Source organism: Trichosurus vulpecula, chromosome 2 (assembly GCF_011100635.1).
Source record: "Trichosurus vulpecula isolate mTriVul1 chromosome 2, mTriVul1.pri, whole genome shotgun sequence".
NCBI lineage: Eukaryota > Metazoa > Chordata > Mammalia > Diprotodontia > Phalangeridae > Trichosurus > Trichosurus vulpecula.
This window is the reverse complement of record NC_050574.1, coordinates 198,205,217-198,228,851: the sequence shown is the minus strand read 5'-3', so window position 1 is coordinate 198,228,851 and position 23,635 is coordinate 198,205,217. Positions and strand designations below refer to the sequence as shown.

The 23,635-nt window shown below is 38.7% G+C and overlaps 1 protein-coding gene across 1 annotated transcript in view; it reads left to right on the top strand.

The window, feature by feature from the left end:
• Window positions 1-23,635, top strand: part of CCDC169 (coiled-coil domain containing 169) — a 91,560-nt gene that overhangs the window by 10,303 nt on the left and 57,622 nt on the right. Inside the window, exons 3-4 of the mRNA XM_036745272.1 lie at window positions 1,075-1,185; window positions 1,268-1,308. Coding sequence (XP_036601167.1) covers window positions 1,075-1,185; window positions 1,268-1,308 — 152 coding nt within the window. The remainder of the gene's footprint in view (window positions 1-1,074; window positions 1,186-1,267; window positions 1,309-23,635) is intronic.

The following is a 23,635-nucleotide window of genomic DNA, read 5'->3' as shown; positions in this document are numbered from 1 at the left end:
ATGTTATTTCAGTGTGGCTCACTAGATATTTTGTAATTGTTCATACAGACCTCAGTTAATTGTGTGTGTGTGTGTGTGTGTGTGTGTGTGTGTGTGTGTACACTTAAAGAAGAGCTGAGTGGGAGCCATTTGAAAAATGGCAGGGAGTGAGGGGAGTAGACACACAGGAAGCCATTTTAGGTAGCTATTACAATAATCCATGGAAGTGAAAAAGGAGCCTGTTGGGAGGATATATTGCAGAGGTAGAATTTATAGAACTAGCAAGCAAGATTGCCGAACTTGGGATGACTAAAGAGAAGATTTCTAGTGGAGTCTCTTGTTCTTTGTACAGTGAGGAAGCTATGAAGAATATGAGGACTTAGAGTTTATACTTGTCATTCAATCTAATATATTAATGTTGTAAATCAACATACAGTTGTAACTTATCATAGAGCCTCAGGTATATACATCAAAATTTCCATCCCTCTAATGGGTTTCCAGTTCATGACTCTTCCCTTAATAGTGGGAATATATAACTTCCCTCAGATCTTCACTAGAGGTAGTATGTTTACCCTAAGGTCTTCCCATTTATGAGATTCAGAGATTTCTTTGGAAGCCATTTTATATCACTAGAAAAAAAAACTATATCTATCTATGTGTACACACACATACATACACACACACACACACACACACACACACATATAAAGGGTCAGGGCTGTCCCAAAATACCATTCTGGTAATGACTTTTCTTCCACTGAAATGTTAAGTCAAAAGCTAAACACATCATTTATGTTTTATGGGGAACATGTTAATGAGATGGTGAGTTTAAAAGACATCTAAGGACACTCTCAGATCTAAGATTATATGATTTTAAATATTTGATGATGATTTTAAATACAAAAGCATTTTTGAAAGAAAAGAAACATGAAAATGACTCTAAAAATATAGTAGTACTTTAGAAGGGTATAGTAATATATTTAAAATATATTCTATTCTAAATACACTGTAGTACTTATAAATTTAAATTGAAAAATAAGCCAACATTGAGATATGAAACTGGTAATTTTGCTTTTGTTCTTTTTCCTTATAAAGGTAATGAATGGAAAACTCGTTATGAAGCACAAATTGAACTTAATAATCAGTTAGAAAAACAAATATTAAGTCTTCGAGAGAAAATGGCAAAAGTTCATGGGAATCCTTCAGGTAAAGGAGTGATTATATGAATGTCTTATGAGTGTAGTGAGATTTGATTTTATATCAATTACCGATATTTGTTTTGTTGTAGATAGATTATCTTCTATTCGTGTCTATGAACGGATGCCATTGGTGAGTAAAATATTAATTTCTCTACTTTATTAAACAAAGAGAAAATTTTGAAGTAAATGATTTTGCATAACTTCACAAAGAAAAAAAGATTTTTCTCCCATAAGCAGTTATCCTAAATACAGCTTCAACTACATATACATTGCATAGAATCCTCTTATTTTCAGTACAGAAAAGCCTATACTTTTCATCTCTTGAGTTTGGAAGGTTAGACTTGGTATTGAAGCAAATAATTTTTTCTTGGAGAAATGTCCCCATCTTGTGTAGGTTTTGAAAATTGCCATTAGAGCTATTTTAAGTTTCAGGGTATTTTTGTACCTAGAGGCAGACATTTATGCAGATTTCTCCAATCTTAATTTATGGTACCATATTTTATCATGCCAACCATAGAATAACTTTAAAAACATTATAAAATATTCACAGAGATTGGTGCTGGGGCCCAATAGTGTTAAGATACTTTAATTCTAATGAACAAGATAGGGTTTGGTTTTTTTGTTTGGTTTTTTGTTTGTTTGTAAATTGATAATAAAATAAAAAAGGAGTATCTTTGTTGGAGAATCAGAATTAAAATTATCTTTAAAAATTTAAGAAGTACTTAGAATCATATGAAATGCATTAAGGACATGTTAATCTGGGGACTTGAGATAAATTCAGAAATATAGGATGGGTACATGTTTTAAAATGGCTAAAAATGTCAGTGACAGAAACATTGGTAGAAAACTGATCAGGGTGAGGCCACAACAGGAGCAAGAGATAAATGGGCCAAATTTGGGGCCCCCAAAATCGCTGGTTAGGATTTAGTGAGGGGTCTGGAAATAAACGAGCTAGAGGGGAACATCTAAAAGCTCACTAATGTCAGAACCAGGCATGTCATTAGAACCTATCAGTGGGCACTATATTTTCCCCTAAACGTCACTGCCCTCCAAATTTTCCTGTTTCTCTTGACGATACTACCATCCTTCTGGGCACCCAGGTCTGCAACGTTGTGGCCAACCTTAACTCTTTCCTCTCCCTGAACTCTAATATCCAATTTTTAAATCTTTTTGACTGTACCTTCTATGGAGCCCATCTTCTTCACTTCTATAGCACAATCACTGTTTGTCTCTATTGTGGTAATAGCCTTCTCACTGATATCTGTGATTTCAGTCTTTCCCCTTTCCAATCTATCCAAGCCCAAATCCAACCATGTTATTCCCTACTCAGAAATCTTCAGTGGCTCCCAGTTGCTTCTGTGATGAAATATAAACTCTTCAATTTGGCATTTAAAGACTTGCACAGTCTAATTCCCACTTATTTCTTGTAGTCTTATTTAAAATTCTCCTTTCTCTCCATTCCAGTGTGAGTGGCCTGCTCACTTTTCCCCATCAAGACCATTTTATTTCCTGCCTCTGGCCCTTTGCCCGGATGAACTTCAGTGTTTTTACATCTGCCTTACAGACTCCATTTCGTAGGTCATTCCTCCTCCACGAGGCCTTTCCCAATTTCTTCAGTTCTCAGTATTCTCTACTTCTTGTAATTATTTTGTATTGTTGTTTTTAGTCATGTCCAATGCTTTGTGACCCCACTTTGGGGTTTTCTTGGCAAAGATACTGGAGTGCTTTACCATTTCCTTCTCCGGCTCGTTTTACAGATGAGGAAACTGAGGCAAAAAGTGTTAAGGGACTTGCCCAAGGTCACACAGCTTATAAGTGTCTAAGGCCAGATTTGAACTCAGAAGATGAGAGTGCCTGACTCCAGACCTGGTACTTTATCCACTGTGCCACCTAGCCGTCCAATTATTTTGTATATAACTTTAATCAATGAAGTGGAAAGAGAGCTGGAGAGGAAGTCAGTAGACCTGGGTTTACATCACATCACGACTGCCCCACGTGATCTCTATAACTTCAGCAAGGCTTCTGAACTCTCTAAGCCTTAGCTTCCTCATCTGTAAAAGTATGTGGTTGATCTGGATGACCTCTTCAGTCCCTTTCAACCCTACCTTTACAGTGTACACCTCTCTGCCTGTGTTACATATAAATAAACAAACTCACAAACAAAACAAATAAAGAAAAATAATATAGATATACACACATATACAGATGCACATATAATTGTATGCGTGTAGATATACGTATGTGCATGCATACAGTCATATATCTATCTATCTATCTATCTATATATATATATATATATACACACACACACACACATATGTATGTATATACATATATCCCTTCCCCCAATAAAACAATCTCTTCCAAACCTCTTCCAGGGCATGCATTGGTTTATTTTTGTCTTTGTGCATAACAGGGGCTTATACACAAGAGGTATTTGTACATAAACAGATACTTAATAAATATTTGTTGACTTGAATTTTCAGTGGAGTCTCCTAGCCTACCAGGAGAAGAACCTTTTAGGTCTGATCTAGGACATGTCGCTGAAGTAATTCACAAGTAGCAGGGGACCAGTGCCAGGAAACAGAAGACTGATGGAGGGCTTCCAAGGCCCTGCTGTTGACCTCATACTCCTAAATGTAGTACCCCGGAGTTGCCATGCTCAAGTGTTTGTAGAGGCTGCCTGGCTAGTTTTGTGGCTGGTAGTATAGGGGAGCTATTTTGGATTCACCATTGCTCTCTAACAGGAGAGAGACGCGATCTCTGACTTTGTGTTACAGCTGGCAAGGCTGTTCTGGAGAGGGGAAATCAAAGGAACAGTGCCATTAGAGTGGGTGGACAATGCTTGACCGATGTCAGTGACGAAGGGGTTAGTCTATAATGAAACACTGCTTTCACCTATAAATATGAGTCAGCAGCAAGAAGAGTCTCTCAATGACTTAGTTGATATGGCTGGTGAGGAAAATAGAGGCACCGTCTCTAGAGAAAGATCGGTCAAAAGGGACCAAACATGACATCACGTGGGCCCAGGACACCTCCTCAAATCTGAGCCATCAAAAGCAAAAGAGAGGACACTTCAGAGCTCAGTGTGGAAACTTGAGCCGAGAATATGGACCAAGAAGCAGAGCCACTCCTGGACGTTTACTTCAATGGAACTCCCCAAAGGGAAGTTACTTATGAACAAGTGACTGAAGTAAAGCTGTGTAATGCAGTTCTGGGCAGCTAGGTGGCACAGTGGTTAGAGTGCCAGGCCTGGAGTCAGGAACTCATCTACCTGAATTCAAATCTGGCCTCAGACACTTACTAGTTCTGTGACCCTGGGCAAGTCACTTAACCGTGTTTGCCTAAATTTCCTCGTTTGTAAAATGAGCTGGAGAAGTGGCATATCGCTCCAGTATCTTTGCCAAGAAAACCCCAATAGGGTCACAGGGAGTCAGACACAATCGAAAACCAATTGAACGATAATTATAGTTCTGGATCAGACCATAGCATGTGTAAAACTTGCTGTGGAGACAAAGAATCAAGCAGACGCTATCCCAAAGTTTGCCAGTTGATGATGCATCTGAACTTGGATGTCTGAGGCTGTCTGGGAGAGAGAAACGAGAGAAGGTTCTTTTTTCATCTTAGAGGCAACTGGGTGGGCAGAGTTGAACAGTGCGCCTCGTCTCTGGGAGCCTTCTCCTCTGTTCCTTCCTTCTGCCATCTGGGCAGCTGGGTAGTGTAATGGATAGAGTGCTGAGCGTGGAGTCAGGAAGACTTGAAATCAAATTCATCCTCATATACTTGCTGGCTCTGTGACCCTGGCCAAGACTCAAACTTCTGTTTGCCTCAGCATCCTCAGCGAAAAATGAGAGTGATAGGAGCACCCACCTTGCGGGATTGTCATGGTGACCAAGTGAGGTAATGTTTGTAAAGCACTTGGCACTGTACCTGGCCCACTGCAGCCTCTGTGTCAATGCGCTGTCACCATTATCTTCATCATCATTATTATTTCTTCGGGGACTTTCTTGGGCTGTTGCTGCAGCTAGATGGAGTAGTCAGACAGATGAGGTGCCAAGGAAACTGCTGAGAGCCGAGAGCACTAGTTGGTGAGATAAGGGAAGGACTTTCCTCACCTTTGCACCAGGACTAGGAGCAGCACCCATTAATTGTCCAACCTCTCCAAGTTTTGTTTCTCCTTTTTTCCTGAAAGAGGAAGGCGTTAAAGAGAAAAGAATCGGTTTCTCTTCCAAAGAGAAGGGAAAGATGAATAATAATTCAGTTGTAAATGTACCTATACCCCTAAACCTAATAGACCTTCAGGCCCCAAACCTGGGAAAGGTGGTTCTATGTTATTGGTGAGATAGATCCCCTTAAGGACTACTTTTTAAAGAAAATATACCTGTCTGAACCCTGTATAGGACTCTCTCTACATGGTAACTTCCCTATGTTGTTTTGGGGTTACCTGCCAAGATTTCCCTGGTCTGAGGGAAACCTCTGCCCAGAAGGAAGGAGGGTTGAATCCAGAGGCCTCTTCATTTTTACCTAATACTCAGGCTGTGTACAGTGTCTAAATCCTTACGGTCAGGAAACAGCAAGAGATAGCTTGGCCTAATGTTCCTGTCCATTACAACTGGGACTTTGCTGAAGAATTAGACAAGCTAGTAATGTAAAGCAACAGGGCATTATTTAGCACATTTTAACTCACAGAATGGAAAGCTACATGCTCTAACTTGAGACACAAGTTAGTAGGATCATCAAAGGGAGAAAGGTAACAGTGAAAATGTGCCATATTTGGGCAGTGCTCATTTCTCAAATTGGGGCAGACCCAAACAATCACAGAGTGAGATAGGGAAGGGATACAACCAGAGATGTTGCCTGAAACTGAGGCTTGATGATATTCAGGACAAGGCAGGAAGGAAGGAATCCACAGTGGTGTTTCAAGGAGAGATGAACTCTCACCACTTCTGTGTTCTATGAGCAAGACCTCTGAAGCTATCATCACTCATGACTCACATCAGCTCAGTGCTTCAAATAAGGGTTAGGGGATGTTTCTTAGAGGAAGGGCAGGGTTTGAGTTGATTGATGTAATGAGGGTCTGTTGGCTGCTTCTGCAGCCTCTCTATGCAGAGGGTGCTAGGGAGCTTGCTTGTGAGGTTATGTTTGTCTTTCGATTTTAAAGAGGATCATGACATCAGGGACATGATGACCTGACTTGGAGTTGACTTTGATTTGAGTGAGGGAGGGCTGTGCAAACTCACGAGCCTCACTTTCTCCTCCAGAGCCGTCTGGGTCCAGTGGCCTGATATTCATCAAGAGGACTGGAGATGGCCAAAATTAGCACAGGCAGCAGAGAATCAATCCATACTTTGGTGCATCTCAGCTTCAGAGGCTGCATTAAGTGCACAATGATCTGCAAACAGAAAATCATGTACCAGCACTCCTTGCACTTTAGTCTTGCACCGATACTTTATGCTATACGCCGCACGTGGCCTCTGAATTTGGTCTACTCTGTCTGCGTTGTTCTTATGTGATGCTTTGTCCTGTGTCTTTGTACTTCTACTGTGTATTTGCCATGTCGCCCCCTCTTACCTGGGATTCCATCATGCACCGATGTAGATTAGAAACTTGTTTGTAGGGTAGAGTCTTAGAATGTACCCAAGACACTGCAAGGTTAAGTGCTCTGCTTGCGGCTACGCATTCAGTGGCAGTGGCAGAACAGGAACAGGGTTCTTCATCTTTCCCAGGTGGGTCCTGTATCCACCATGCCTCAGCGCCTGTAGACATAATTATTTGTGCCCTAGGTTGCATACCTAGATGTGGCCTACATACATACCTGTTGTCTTATGCATGCAGCCCTACTCTATGCAAATTAATGGGTGTTTGAATGTTGCCCTAGATGGCACAGTGGAGAGAGTGCTAGGTGTGAAGTCAGGAAAACTTATCTTCCTGAGTTCAAGTCTGGCCTCAGGCACTTACTAGTGATCCTGGGCAAGCCACTTAACTGAATTTGCCTCAATTTCCTTATTTGTAAAATGAGCTGGAGAAGGAAATGGCAAACCATGCCAGTATTCTTGCCAAGAAAACCTCAGCGGGGTCACACAGAGTTGGATGTGACTGAAAAATGATTGAACAACAACTGAAAGATGTTAGCTATAAATATTCCTGTAAGTGTGGTGTACTTTGCCAGGATAGTAAACATTTTCCACAGGAGGGAGAGTGTAAGCTTTACCATGCTGGCAGGACCATGGTGGAGTTTGCCTCTGACCCCCATGGGCAGTATTTCTAGTGCCTTCTTGAGAATTATTTAAGTTTCAGGACAATTTGCACAGTCAAGAATTAGTTACCAGGTAGGTTTAAAGAGTATAGGAAAATGGGTGCCTGTTTACTCCCATCCTCAGAAACACTATGCAGGAGGTGCTAACCATGGGAATGGGGTACAATCATGTCGGCGTACTGAGCTAGAAATGGATTTCAGCTAAAAGGCTGGGCACTTTCCATTGAGGATATCTCTGAATTCTTATAGCTAGCTGTTTGAGCAACCCTTTTGTCCACCAGCCAAATTAAAGTTTTGAGGCTAACAAAAGGGCCCTGAGGCATGTTGGCCTGAGAAATATCACTTTAAGAGCAGTGACCATCTCTGAAGCATTAGCATGGCAGAGAAGAAGCTGTTTCTCAGGCACAGATGAGTTGCCAACTGGAGACCTTCAGTGATATCACCTTCAGTGGATGACCTTCAGAAGCAGAGTAGATTGATCTGTGCTTTGGAAGTGTTGAAGGTGAAGCCAACATCCAGTCTGAGGCATAACCTAGCTGCCAGGAGACAGAGCCTGGCTGGATATGTGTATGGAAGCTGAGAATGATACTAGTTGCATGTGGTGTTTTTTTTTTGTTGTTGTTGTTTTGCAGGGAGGATGGGCAGGGCAATTGGGGTTAAGTGACTTGCCCAAGGTCACGCAGTTAGTGTGTGTCAAGTGTCTGAGGCTGGATTTGAACTCAGGGCCTCCTGACTCCAGAACTGGTGCTCTACTCACTGTGCCACCTAGCTGCCCCTGCATGTGTTTTACTGTTAATTATTTTTCTATTCTCTTGCAATTAAAGCCTTTGATATTTGATATATGTTTTCTTCCTAGCCTGTGAGGAGAAAGGGCTGCCAAACTTGAACCATTTTCCTACACACTGAGCTCAGTCACTATGGGCTTCCAGAATTGAGTGAGATACATATTACACTCTGTTCTTGTGGACAGGATGAAGACATGTGGGCTAGTGTGGCTTAGGTGGATTCATCATTGGCTCAATGGCTGTACTTAGACATTAATGGTTCCATGTCAGCTTGAAAGGTTTCCACTTGAGTACCTCAAGGATCTCTGCTTGGCCTTATGCTGTTTAACATTTTTTTTTCCTATTACTTGGATTAAGGCTTTAGTTGATAACATTTATCAGATTTGCAGATGACATAAAACTCATAGGAATACATAGCTTTTGTGTTTTGGGGGGAAAATCCCAGATTTCATCTCCCTTATCCAGCCAAGTAGACTTTTCCAGCCCTTTCTATCCATATCCATTAAAGAACCAGATTATCTGCAAACTTCACAGAACAAATCCCCTTAATAAAATGATTTGTTCTCTGAAGTTTGGATTCTGTCAAAGGGCCTCAAGGCCTCAGGTTCCCCACCCCTGAACCAGAACCTGTGTAATGGCCAGGACTGTGAAACCAAGTCTGCTAACTCCAAATCCAACATTCTCTCCATTACAGGAAGAAGCACCAGACCGAGCTCTAAGCCAGAAACTAGTCATGGTGGCTATTACAGTTCTCTAGTCAGGGCTCAGAAAAAATGTTGGCTTAATATTACTTACTATCATTTATATTTCCCCACCTTCTGCCTTGCCTGATTGGCCACACTGGGCACCACTACTCTGTGATTTTTGAAATGTTGCCGATCCTTAGTTTATAGGATTTATAAAGTAGAAACTATTTGTGTGTGTTTGTCCTTCATTCTCGAAGAAGACCGTGGCATCAGGGAAATGATGACGTGACTTGCAGTTGACTTTGATTTGAGTGCGGGAGGGCTGTGCAAGGTCCCCAGCCTCACTGTCTCCTCCAGAGCCATCTGGGTCCAGTGTCCTGATATTCATCAGAATGAATGGAGATGGCCCAGGATGCATTGGGAGACCCCGGCCCTTTCAGGCTAAGATCTTTTCAGGTTCTCACTTTGAGTGAGGTAAGGCCCATTCAGTGAACAGGCCTCTTTAAGAAGTGAATTTCGAGGAGGCATCGCAGGGTTAAATGACTTGCCCAGGGTCACGCAGTTAATAAGTGTCAAGTATCTTAGACCACATTTGAACTCAGGTCCTCCTGACTCCGGGGCCAGTGTTCTATCCATTGCACCACCTAGCTGCCCATCTGTTCATTTACATTTTATAACACAAAGCAATTCATTGCAATGTTTTTTCTCTTGTATTCTGTTCTAGCAGAAAAGTTTTTCATGATCTGTTCTGGATTCAGAAAAATTCTGTTTTCAGAATGGTAGCTGTATTTCCTTGAAACATGATAATGAGGGCTAGAAATCTGTGGTCTCTTAGATACCACTGGTTTGACTAAATTTATTCCTAATGATGAGGATAAGGGTTATTTTGCCACCGTGCCAGTCATTTGTTGCCAGACAGGGTCACTCTTGCACATGCCCTGGATTGCCAAGTATGAGGCATACCCAGAGACAACAGACATAGCCTAATACCCACCTGTCAGTTGACAGGTGGCAGACATAGCAATAGCCTGAGCTTGTCTCATGGGGCATTGTTTCTCAGAAGCCACTGGGTTCGGGTTCTCTTCAGATGTCACCAATCAGCTGGAAGGCAGTTGTACCCTCAAAAGTCCATACAGTTTATAAACCATTATCCTAGTGAATATCTAGGTTCATTTTCATTTTTCATTTTAAGAAAACATTATTTGCCACAAGGGGGCACTTGGTGTTTATGTAAGGTGAATTTTAATTCTTTGTTATAGATCACTTATAAGAAACATTACTCCATATTTTCATTGCTGTGTTTGAATATTTAGAACTAATAGTTTCTGTAATATAAAATTGGTAATTTTTTTGCTCATTTCCTCAAAAAGTCTATTTTAAAGGAGTGCTCAACTTCACTTTAGTTACTAACTCTTGTATAATAATATTATATTCTTCAATTTAACCATCCGGAAGTTTATTGTTTGTCTATAAGTGAAAGTACTATGCACCTAGGAACAGTAATGACAGTCTCATATTTTTTTCTTATTGTCTGAAAGTGAGTAGCACCTTACACAGAATAGTGATTTAATAAAGTTCTGGATTTTTTGTTTGATTTAATTTAATTTCAATTGGCACTTTGACATAAATCCCCTTGGCATTTAGAACATAAACTCATTTGTAAAATCTTATGGAGAAGGATGAAAAAAACACAATGCTCTCACAAATTTAATAAAATAGCAAGAAGGCAGTGAAGAGAAAACAAATTTGAGGAAAGTTTGCTCAAATACTCAGGTAATCAAAGTCCTACAAATAAAATTTAAGGATGCAACTGGAAATGGGACAAGTAAACAAATGAGAAATGGAAAAGCTCTATAGCAAACTCTGATTCATTATAATTTTCAAGGAATTGTTGGCTAAAGTTTATTACTGTCCATTCCAAGTTATTAATTATCTTTGTCATTCTTTCTTCTTTAGTTGTCACTAAATTTCGTGTATCTTGTAGGATTTCTTTCAGCTACATAAATGGTCCTTTAAGCTATGATATTCTTTTCTCTCAGTCTCTACTTAAAACTTGTAGAATTAATCTCTTCTTCTGGGTATACTCATTGGGTTTCTATCAATTCATATTGTTTCTTTATTGTGTTGACATGTTCTTCTGTTTATTTACATCTCCTACTGTTTCTGGATTGGGGATTTGTTCTTAGATCAGACTTCACTTCATCCCATACAGTTGGAATAGTGTGGGCAGGTCCTGTTTCGTCCTAGATGTGGGGACTAAGTCTAGATCTTGCCCTTTGCAGGAATTCCTGGGTTTTGGCTCAGTCTTCTGCCAGCTCAGTTTAGGTTCTGGCCTTGGTTCCTTCTCTGACTCATTGCTGCACAGTTCTGAATCTGGAGCTGGCTCTGTACCTTGCTGTATCTCAGGCTATGCTCTCTGGGTACTGGTCTAGCACTGTCTCCTGCTCTCAATTCACAAGATTTTGCTTTCGATATACCCTGGCTTATCTCCACTTAGAGTTTCTACAGAATTCTGACCACTTTGTGTGTGTGTGTGTGTGTGTGTGTGTGTGTGTGTGTGTGTGTGTGTGTGAGAGTGTAGGCAAAACTGAACTGAATGGAGGCACTTATTGTTTCTTCTTGGTCTTTATCTTTGTTCCTTCTGTGCATTTTTAGAACTTTTTCTGGTATTTGTGGGAGATGTGAATTTTCCTAGGTCTTATCATGCAGGCATCTTTCCATGGTCTGTAACAGACTCTTAACGTGATCAAGGTTCAGCAAGACTTCCACATTTGAATTCAATTAATATCAAGGACCTGGATAAACTATATAAGGAAATGGAAATGGCACTGAAGAAAACAATGATAGGAAAAGCAAGCTGACAAAGCTAAGTATATGCAAAGGAGGTCTGTGCTGGAAGTGAGATCATTCTGTGGACACTGAGAGGATTTGAAATAGAAGATACCAGAAACATGGAGAAATTGGAGATCTTATTATTACTCCCTAAAATCTACCTGATAGAAGAATATCCCTAACTGCCTATGTGTTTGCCTACTTTCACATCTTTACAACATTTTTGTGAGAATAATCTGCTTATACACCAAAAAGTATCCATGAGAAAGGGATGAGAAAGGCTAACTTTCACAAATGATTGTTGTTCAGTCATTTTCAGTCATGTCTGACTCTTTGTGACCCCATTTAGGGTTTTCTTGGCAAAGATACTGGAGTGTTTTCCTTTTCCAGCTCATTTTACATATAAGGAAACTGAGGCAAACAGCGTTGAGTGATTTTCCCACTATGATACACCTAGTAAGTGTCTCAGGCCACATTTGAACTCGGGTCTTCCTGACTGCAGCCCTGGCAGTCTCTGCTGTGCCACCAGCTGCCTCATAAATCACAAATGATACTCTATAGCAAAGCAAATATTTAGTCACATGATATATTGAAAGTTGTAGAAATACAAGATTTTAATATTATTTTTATTGATTATTTTATTTATTTTTGTTGATTTTTTTTTTGCTGAAGCCTAGTTTGCAGAATCTTAGGCATAACCTTGGTGGCATGTGAAATGAGCTCAATTGTTCAATAATTTGAAAATTTATTATTTATTTATTTTTATTGTTTTTTTTTAAATACTTTCTAAGCTTTTTTTTACATTTCTCTAAAAAATTCTTTAATTCATATATTTTCTTTTTTTAATTAGATTTTTTATTTTTAGTTTGCAACACTTAGCTTTGCATGTTCTTGAGTTTCAAATTTTCTTCCCTTCCCTCCCCTCCCTCCTTCCCCCCAAGACACCATGCAGTCCGATATAGATTCTACATAAACCTTCACATTAAACTTATTTACACAATAGTCAAGTTGCAAAGAAGATTTATGACCAATGGAATGAATCATGAGAGAGAAGAAACAAAACCAAAAAAAAGAGTAAAAAAAAAAAGAGAGCAAATAGTTTGCCTCAATCTGCATTCAGACTCCACAGTTCGCTTTTTCCGTATTGAGGCCTTTGGAGCTGTATTTGAGCCTTGTATTGCTGAGGAGAGCCAAGTCTGTTAAAGTTAGTCATCACAGAATCAATATGTCTGTGGTTGTGTGTAATGTTCTCCTGATTCTGCTTCTCTCACTCAGCATCAGATCATGTAGGTCTTTCCAGGTTATTATGAAGTCTGTATCTTCCCCATTTCTTATAGCACAATAGTATTCCATTACATTCATATACCACAACTTGTTCAGTCATTCTCCAATTGAAGGGCATCCCCTTGATTTCCAATTCTTTGCCACCACAAAAAGAGCAGCTATAAATATTTTTGTACATACAGTTCCCTTTCCGACTTGTGTGATTTCTTTGGGATATAGCCCTAGGAGTGGTATTGCTGGGTCAAAGGGTATGCACATTTTTATAGCCCTTTGGGCATAGTTCCAAATTGCTCTCCAAAATGGCTGGATCTGTTCACAACTCCACCAACAATGTATTAATGTTCCAATTTTCCCACATCCTCTCCAGCATTTATCATTTTCCTGTTTTGTCATGTTATCCAATATGACAGGAGATATGTGGTATCTGAGTTGTTTCAATTTGCATTTCTCTAATCAATAGTGATTTAGAGCATTTTTTTCATATGCCTATTGATATCTTTAATTTCTTCCTCTGAAAACTGCCTTTTCATATCTTTTGACCATTTCTCAATTGAGGAATGACTTTTATTCCTATAAATTTGGCTCAGTTCCCTGTATATTTTTGAGATGAGGCCTGTATAAGAGACATTGGTTATAAAGATTTTCTCCCAATTTTCTGCTTCCCTCCTAATGTTTGTTGCATTGGCTTTGTTTATACAAAAACTTTTCAGTTTAGCATAATCAGAATTAACCATTTTGCATTTTATAATGCTCTCTACCTTTGTTGAGGCATGAATTCTTCCCTTTCCCATAAATCTGACAGGTAAACTATTCCTTGCACTCCCAAATTGCTTATAGTATCAGCCTTTATTCCTAAATCATGTACCCATTTTGACTTTATTTTGGTATATGGTGTAAGATATGGGTCTATGCCCAGTTTCTGCCATACTATTTTCCAATTTTCACAACAGTTCTTGTGAAACAGTGAATTCTTAACCCAGAAGCTTGATTCTTTGGTTTTATCAAAGAGTAGACTGCTATAGTCATTGCCTACTGCGTCTTGTCTACCTAACCTATTCCACTGATCTACCACTCTGTTTCTTAGCCAGTACCAGGTAGTTTTGAGGACTGCTGCTTTATAGTACAGTTTGATGTCTGGTATGGCTAGGCCACCTTCCCTAGCATTTCTTTTCATTAATTCCCTTGATAGTCTGGACCTTTTGTTCTTCCAGATGAACTTTGTTATTATTTTATCCAGCTCCGTAAAATAATTTTTTGGTAGTACGATTGGTATGGCACTGAATAAGTAAATTAATTTAGGTAAAATTGTCATTTTTATTATATTAACTCGGCCTAACCACAAGCAACTGATGTTATTCCATTTAAGTAGATCTGACTTTATTTGTATGAGAAGTGTTTCATAATTATGTTCGTATAGGCCCTGGGTTTGTCTTGGCAGATAGACTCCCAAATATTTTATAGTGTCTACAGTAACTTTAAATGGAATTTCTCTTTCTATCTCTTGCTGTTGGGCTTTGTTAATAATATATAGGAATGCCAAGGATTTATGTGGGTTTATTTTATATCCTGCAGCTTTGCTAAAGTTGTTTATTATTTCAAGTAGTTTTTTACTTGAATCTCTAGGATTCTCTAAGTAAATCATCATATCATCCGCAAAAAGTGATAATTTAGTTTCTTCTTTGGCTATTTTAATTCCTTCAATTTCTTTTACTTCTCTTAATGCTAAAGCTAACATTTCTAGTACCAGATTGAATAATAGGGGTGATAATGGACATCCTGGTTTCATCCTGGATCTTACTGGGAATGCATCTAGCTTATCCCCATTACATATAATGGTTGCTAATGGTTTTAGGTAAATGCTATTTATAATTTTGAAGAAAACTCCATTTATTCCTATGCTTCCCAGTGTTTTTAATAGGAAAGGGTGTTGTATTTTGTCAAATGCTTTTTCTGCATCTATTGAGATAATCATATGTCTTCTGCTAGTTTTGTTGTTGATATGATCAATTATGCTGAAAGTTTTCCTAATATTGAACCAGCCAGGCATTCCTGGAATAAATTCTACCTGGTCATAGTGTATTATTCTCCTAACAAGTTGCTGCAATATTTTTGATAATATTTTATTTAAAATTTTTGCATCAGTGTTCATTAGGGAAATTGGTCTATAATTTTCTTTCTCTGTTTTGACTCTTCCTGGTTTAGGTATTAGTACCATATTTGTGCCATAAAAAGAATTTGGTAGGACTCCTTTGCCTATTTTCCCAAATAGTCTATAAAATATGGGAATTAATTGTTCTTTAAATGTTTGATAGAATTCACATGTAAAACCATCTGGCCCTGGAGATTTTTTCCTAGGGAGTTCATTGATGGCTTGTTCAATTTCTTTTTCTGAAATGCGCTTATTTAGGTAATTTATTTCCTCTTCTGTTAACCTGGGCAATTTGTATTTTTGTAAATATTCATCAAATTTATGGGCATACAATTGGGCAAAATAATTCCTAATTATTGTTTTAATTTTGTCTTCATTGGAGGTGAATTCACCCTTTTCATTTTTGATAGTGGTATTTTGGTTTTCTTCTTTCTTTTTTTAATCAAATTGACCAAGGGTTTATCAATTTTATTGGTTTTTTCATAAAACCAGCTCTTAGTTTTATTTATTAGTTCAATAGTTTTCTTGATTTCAATTTTATTAATCTCTCCTTTGATTTTCAGTATTTCTAATTTGGTATCTAATTGGGGATTTTCAATTTGTTCTTTTTCTAGTTTTTTCAGTTGTATGCCAATTTCATTGATCTCCTTTTTCTCTATTTTATTCATGTAAGCATTTAGAGATATAAAACTTCCCCTAAGAACTGCTTTTGCTGCCTCCCGTAAGTTTTGGTACATTGTCTCATTATTGTCAGTCTCTTGAATGAAGTTATTATTGTTTCTCTGATTTGTTCTTTGGCCCACTCATTCTTTAGGATTAGATTATTTAGTTTCCAGTTAATTTTTAGTTTATCTTTCCATGATGCTTTGTTACAAATAATTTTTATTGCATCATGATCTGAGAAGGATGCATTGACTATTTCAGCCTTTCTGCACTGGATTGTGAGGTTTTTATGCCCTAGTACATGATCAATTTTTGAGTATGTGCCATGTACCACTGAGAAAAAAGTATATTCCTTTTTATCTCCATTCAGTTTTCTCCAGAGATCTGTCATATCTGCCTTTTCTAAAATTCTGTTCACCTCCTTAACTTCTTTCTTGTTTGTTTTGAGGTTAGATTTATCAAGTTCAGAGAGGGGGAGGTTGAGGTCCCCCACCAGTATAGTTTTGCTGTCTATTTCCTCCTGTAACTCCCTTAACTTCTCCTCTAAGAATTTACATGCTATACCACTTGGTGCATATATGTTAGATAATGTTATTGCTTCATTGTCTATGGTGCCTTTTAAGCAGGATATAGTGTCCTTCCTTATCTCTTTTAATTAGATCTATCTTTGCTTTTGCTTTGTCTGAGATTGGAATTGCTACTCCTGCTTTTTTTACTTTAGTTGAAGCACAATATATTCTATGCCATCCTTTTACTTTTACCCTGTGTGTATCCCCCTTTCTCAAATGTGTTTCTTGTAAACAACATATTGTAGGATTATGGTTTTGAATTCATTCTGCTATCCACCTCTGTTTTATGGGAGAGTTCATCCCATTCACATGCACAGTTATGATTACAAGCTGTGTCTTTTTCTCCATCCTGTCTCTCCCCCCACCCTGTTTATGCTTTTATTTCTTCCTCTCCCCTTCTGCTCCTCAAAAGAGTTTTGCTTTTGACCACTGCCTTCCTCAATTTATCCTCCCTCTTAATTTCCTTCCCTTATCTTACTCTTTTCCCCTTGCTACTTCTTCCCTCTCTTCTGACCACTCCCCCTTTTCTTTCCCTTTTCCCCTCCTACTGCCTGTAGGACAAGTTTGATTTCTATACTTTTCAGAGTATGTTATTCTCTTCTTGAACCAAATCCAATGAGAGTAAAGCTCATATACTACTGTTCTCCCTCCCATCTTTCCCTCTACTATAATGTGTTTTTGTACTTCTTCATGTGATGTAATTTACCCTTTTCTACTACCTCCTTACCTCTTCTCCCAGAACCTTCCCTTTACATCTCTTAATTATGTTTTTTATCATTATATCAGTTATTTTATATTGACACCCACAGTATATGTGTATCCCTTTTGATTGTCATAATAACTGTACTACTCTCAAGATTGACACACACACACACACACATATATGTATGTGTGTGTGTGTGTGTGTGTGTGTGTGTGTGTGTGTGTGTGTATATATATATATATATATATATATATATATAAAACTTCTATAAAACAATATAATCCTATATAAGGATGTAAACAATTTGCCCTTTTTGATTAACAAGGTTTGTGGGGGGGTTTTCCCCCATTTACCTTTTCATGTCTCTCTTGAGTTTTGTATTTGAAGATCAAATTTTCCATTGACTTCTAGCCTTTTCATCAGGAAGGTCTGGAATTCCCTTATTTTGTTGAATGCCCATCTCCTTGCCTGAAAAATTATGCTCAGTTTTGCTGGGTAGTTGATCCTTGCTTGTAGTCCAAGCTCCTTTGCCCTTCGGAATATCATATTCCAATTTCTCCTGTCATTTAATGTAGAAGCTGAAAGATCTGGCGTGAAGCTGACTGTAGTTCCATGATATTTGAGTTGTTTCTTTTTGACTGCAGTATTTTCTCCTTGACTTTGTAATTCCAAAATTTGGCTATAATATTTCTTGGAGTTTTCAATTTGGGATCTCTTTCAGGGGGTGATCGGTGGATTCTTTCAATGACTATTTTACCCTCTGGTTCTAGGACCTCTGGGCAGTTATCTTTGATAATTTCTTTGAAGATACCATCCAGGCTCTTTTTTTCATCATGGCTTTCCAGTAAACCAATAATTCTTAAATTATCTCTCCTGGATCTATTTCCAGGTCAGTTGTTTTTCCAATCAGATATTTCACATTTTCTTCTATTTTTTTATTCTTTACATTTTGTTTGACTACTTCTTGATGCCTCATAGAGTCATTAGCTTCCAGTTGCTCAATTCTAATTTTTAATGAGTTGCTGTCTTTATTTTGTTTTTGAATCTCTTTTTCCAGTTGGTTGATTTTACCTTTCAGGGTGTCATTTTCTCTATTTAGATTCTGAATCTCCTTAGCCATTTCGCCAATTTTACTTTTTAAAGATTTGATCTTGTCCGTGATTTTTTTTTTCCATTTTTTCTTTTCACCTCCCTAATTTGGTTTTTAAAATCCTCCTTTTGGGCTTGAGACCAGTTCACATTCCCTTTTGAAGTATCAGATGTGAGTTTAGTGTCAATGCTGTCCTCTTCCGTATTGGTATTTTGATCTTCCCTGTCTCCATAAAAAGAATCAATGGTCCTCGGTTTTTTTTGTGTTCTTCATGTTGGTTAGCTTTTTCCTGAGTTTACAGAGGATTTCTGCTTTGGGGGCTCAGGGATCTCTGTCCCAGGTTTCTTGTTTGGGAATTGTGACCCTAGTTACTGGCTTTGTGTATTATGGCCTTTGGTTTCCTGAGGTGTGGGGGAGGGGTCGCCTGAAGTCTCCTCTTCCTCTGGGGCTGCTCTCCAGCACTGGGAGTCTCATCTGTTGTCGTACTGGTGTCTGCCACTTCACCTGGCTGTGCAAAGGCATGTCTAGGTTCCTGGTGTTGACCCTTGCTGGCTCCGCCTTTCTGGGACTTAGGAATTCCCACTGTTTGGCTACTGAAGCCCCACGTCTGTCTCCTCTATTCCGGCATTTTTCCCAAGGAATTCTCTGGGTCAGTGAGGGAGGGAGGGATGAAAGCCATTTACCTGGCCATTATGTCTCCTGGAAGTGCAAGAATGTGAGTTTCAAACCTTTGGGCTGCAAGCCTCAGGAGAAGATGTCTCATGGCCGCAGTCACTTAGACAGGCTCATGCCCTGTGTTGGGAGGCCTGAGGATCTCTGTCGGTTTTTGGTGCCCAGCTTTCTCCCAGCCTAGATCACTGGCTGGTTTCTGCAGCTGCTTCCGCTTTGGTGCTGTCTTGTGCAGCTCTGTACGCCAAGCACTCTCCAAGCCTATAGATCCATCCCATTGACCTTTTGGACTCTCCTGGCTTGGAAATTTGTCCCACACAGTTTATTAGTGGCTTTTAACTCTCAAATCTGCTCAGATTCACTTTTTTAGAGGGATCTGACAGAACTTGTGAGAGAGCTCTGGTAAGTGCTGTTTTCATGTGGCCATCTTGGCTTGCCTCCTCTCTAAGCTTTTATTTTAATGCCTTTTGTTTTTATATCACCCCCATTTTCACTTACCTTGCCCAGTGAGCATCACAAAATGTAAAAGAGATAATTTTGATGATATAAAACTAAAAAGTTTTTGTACAAACAAAACCAAAGCAACCAAAATTAGAAGGAAAGCAGAAAATGGTGGGGCGGGGGGAGAATTAGTAGCAATATCTCTGATAAAGGCCTCCTTTCTCAAATATATAGAGAACTGAGTCAAATTTATAAGAATACTAGTCTTTCCCCAATTGATAAATGCTCAAAGGATATGAACAGGCAGTTTTCAGACAAAGAAATCAAAGCTGTCGGCATATGAAAAAATGTTCTGAATCACTATTGATTAAGGAAATACAAATGAAAACAGCCCTGAGGTACCACCTCACACCTATCAGATTGACTAATATGACAGAAATGGAAAATGATAAATGTTGCAGGGGATGTGGGAAAACTGGGACATTAATGGTTGATGGAGTTGTGAACTAATCCAACCATTCTGGAGAGCAATTTGAAACTATGTCCAAAGGACTATAAAACTGTGCATACTTTTTGATCCACCACTAGGTCTATATCCCAAAGATACTGAAAAAAAGGTAAAAGGACACACTTGTACAAAAAAATATTTATAGCATCTTTTTTTGTAGTGGCAAAGAATTGGAAATTGAGGGGACATCCATCAATTGGGAAATGACTGAACAAGCTGTGGTATATGATTATGATGGAATATTATTTTGCCATAAGAAATGATTAGCAGGTGGATTTCAGAAAAAAACAGGGAAAAACTTATAGGAAATAATGCCAAATGAAGTGAGCAGAACCAGGAGAACATTGTACACTGTAACAGCAACATTGTGTGATGATCGACTGTGAATGACTTAGCTATTCTCAGGAATACAATAATCTAAGACCATCCCAAAGGACTCATGATGAAACATGCTGTCCATTTCCAGAGAAGGAATTGATATTCTCTGAATATAGACTGAAGCATACTATTTTTTTTCTTCCTTCCTTCCTTCCTTCCTTCCTTCCTTCCTTCCTTCCTTCCTTCCTTCCTTCCTTCCTTCCTTTCTTCCTTTCTTTCTTTCTCTTTCTCTCTTTCTTTCTTTCTTCCTTTCTTTTCCTTTCTTTCTTTCTTTTTTCTCTTTTTCTTTCTTCCTTTCTACCTTTCTTCCTTTCCTTCCTTTTTTTCTTTCTTCCCTCCTTTCTTTGAGTCTTCTTATACAAAATGATTAACATGGAAATGTTTTACATGACTGCACATGCATAAACTGTATCAGATTGCTTACCATCTCAGGGAGGGAGGGAAAGAATTTAGAACTCAAAACTTAGAAAAATGTTAAAAATTGTTTTAACATGTAATTGGGGAGAAAACAAAATATTATTACCGTTAGGGAAAAAAAAAGGTTGTAATAGATTCTCTTTTTTTGGCACCGCTATTGCTAGAAAGTATTAAAAGATATAGTAAGTTGTTTTGTTTTTAAGTATTGGGAGACAAGTATGTTTGTGTTGTTGTTTGTTGTTCAATTGTTCAGTCATGTGCAGCTCTTCATGACCCCGAAGACCATAGCACAGCAGGTCCTCCTCTACCCTCCACTATCTCTTGAAGTCTCTCCAAGTTCATGTTTGTTGTTTCCATGACATTATCTATCCATCCCATCCTCTGCTGTCCCCTTTTTTTGCCTTCAATCTTTCCCACCATCAGGGTCTTTTCCAATGAGTTTTGTCTACTTTGCGGCCAAAATATTTAAGCTTCGGCTTCAGTATTTGCTTTTCCAGTGAAGAGTCTGAGTTAATTTCTTTAAGTATTGACTGATATATGACCTCTTTGCTGTCCAAGAGACTCTCAAAAGTCTTCTCAAGCACCATAATTCAAAAACATTGATTCTGTGGTGCTCAGCTTTCCTTATAGTCCAACTCTCACAGCCATATATTGTTACTGGAAAAAATGATAGCTTTGACTGTATGGACCTTTGTTGAGAGGTGATATCTCTGCTTTTTATTATGCTGCTCGGAGCTGCCATAGCTTTCCTTCCAAAGAACAAACATCTTTTAATTTCATGGCTGCAGTAACCATCTGCAGAGATCTTCGAGCCCAAGAATATAAAATCTGACACTACTTCCATTTCTTCTCCCTCTTTTTGCCAGGAAGTGATGGGGCCAGTTGCAAAGATCTCAGTTTGTGGGGTTTTTTTATGTTAAGCTTCAAGCTAGATTTTACTTTCACCCTCTTTCACCCTCCTCAAAAGGTTTCTTAATTCTTCACTTTCTGCCATCAGAGTGGTATTTTCTGCCTATCTGATAGTTAATATTTCTGCCAGAAATCTTAATTTTAACTTTGATTTGCCCAGCCTGGCATTTCGCATGCTATACTCTGCATATAAGTTAAATAAATAAGGTGACAATACACAGCCTTGTTATACTCCTTTTCCAATCTTAAACCAATCAGTTGTTCCATGTTCAGTTCTAACTGTTGCTTCTTGGCCACATACAGGTTCTTCTAGAGACAAGTAAGATAATCCGGTATTCCCATCTCCCTGAGGACTTTTCACATTTTGTTGTAACCCACACAGTCAAAGACTTCAGTGTAGTCAATGAAGGAGAAGTAGATAGTTTTCTGGAACTCCTTTGCTTTCTCCATAATCCAGTGAATGTCGACAATTTGTTCTCTAGTTCCTCTGCCTCTTTGAAAACCAGCCTGCTCTTCTGGTAGTTCTCGGTTCACATATTGCTAAAGCCTAGCTTGCAGAATCTTAGGCATAACCTTGCTGGCATGTGCAATGAGCTCAGTTGTTCAATAATTTGAACATTCTTTGGAATTGCCCTTCTTCAGGATTGGGACATAAACTGATCTTTTCCGATCCAGCGGCCACTATTGAGTTTTCCAAATTTGCTGGCATTTGAATGCAGCACTTTAACAGCATCATCTTTTAGAATTTTAAATAGCTCGGCTGGAATTCCTTTACTTCCACTAGCCTTATTGTTAGCAATGCTTCTTAAGGCCCACTTGACTTCATTCTCCAAGATGTCTGGCTCTAGATCAGTAACCACACCATCATGGTTATTGGTGATGTTAAGATCGTTCTTGTATAGTTCTTTTCTGTATTCTTGCCAACTCTTTTTAATCTTTTCTGCTTTTGTTAAATCCCTACCATTTTATCATGCCCATTTTTGCACAAAACATTCCCTCAATATATTTAATTTTCTTGAAGAGATCTTTTGTCTTTCCTATTCCACAGTTTCCTTCTATTTCTTTGTATCACTCATATAAAAAAACCTTATCTCTCCTTGCCATTCTCTGGAATTCTGCATTCGGTTGGGTATATTTTTCCCTTTATCCCTTCCCTTTTGCTTTTCCTTCTTTCCTTAACTATTTGTAAAGCCTCATCAGACAGCCATTTTGCTTTCTTACTCTTCTTTTTCTTTGGGATATTTTTTGTTGCTGCCTCCTGCACAATGTTGTGAACCTCTAGAACAGGGATGGGGAACCTGTGGCCTTGAGGCCACATGTGGCCTTCTAGGTCCTTGAGTGCAACCTTTTGACTGAGTCCAAGTTTTACAGAACAACCTTGTATGAAGGTTGGAATCAATCAAGGGCCACACTTGAGGACCTAAAGGGCCACCTGTGGTCTTGAGGCCACAGATTCCCTGCCCCTGCTCTAGATCTAATCCCTTAAATCTGTTCTTCACTTCCACTTCATATTCCTAGGGATGTTATTTAGACCATACCTATGCGTGCATGTATATGTGTGTGTGTATGTATGTATGTATGTATATATGTGTGTGTCTACATAGACACACACATATATATGTACTTATAAACATTAAAAAAGGAAAAAAAAAACCATGGGTAGGGAAAGGTCGAAGATTAGAGACATTGTTAAGATAATGGAAGCAAACTTCTCTGAAGAGGGAGGAGATGGGATCAAGAGTCCAGTAGAGGGGTTGGCTCAGGCAAAGACTTGAGTGAAGGAAAAGATGGAGCTGATATCAGGGAAGTTTAAGATAAGGAGAAAGGGAGAAGAAGGGGATCTATTTGACCTTAAAGTTTTTCAAAAAGGTGTCTTCAGCTAAAAGGGTGAGGGTAGGAATTCTGGGGGAGGCTTAAGAAGAGAAGATTTGAAATAACTGCTGTGATGACTAGGATAGAAAATTGATTTGGAAAGAGTAGAAGTGAAGAGGAGCCAAGATGGTGGGGAAAAGGCAGGAAGTTGCCTGAAGCTAATTGATGATAGAAGTTGAGATTTGACAAGGTAAAATCAGTGATAGGACAAAGGAATAAGGGATTTGATAAAACAGTGTAAAATTG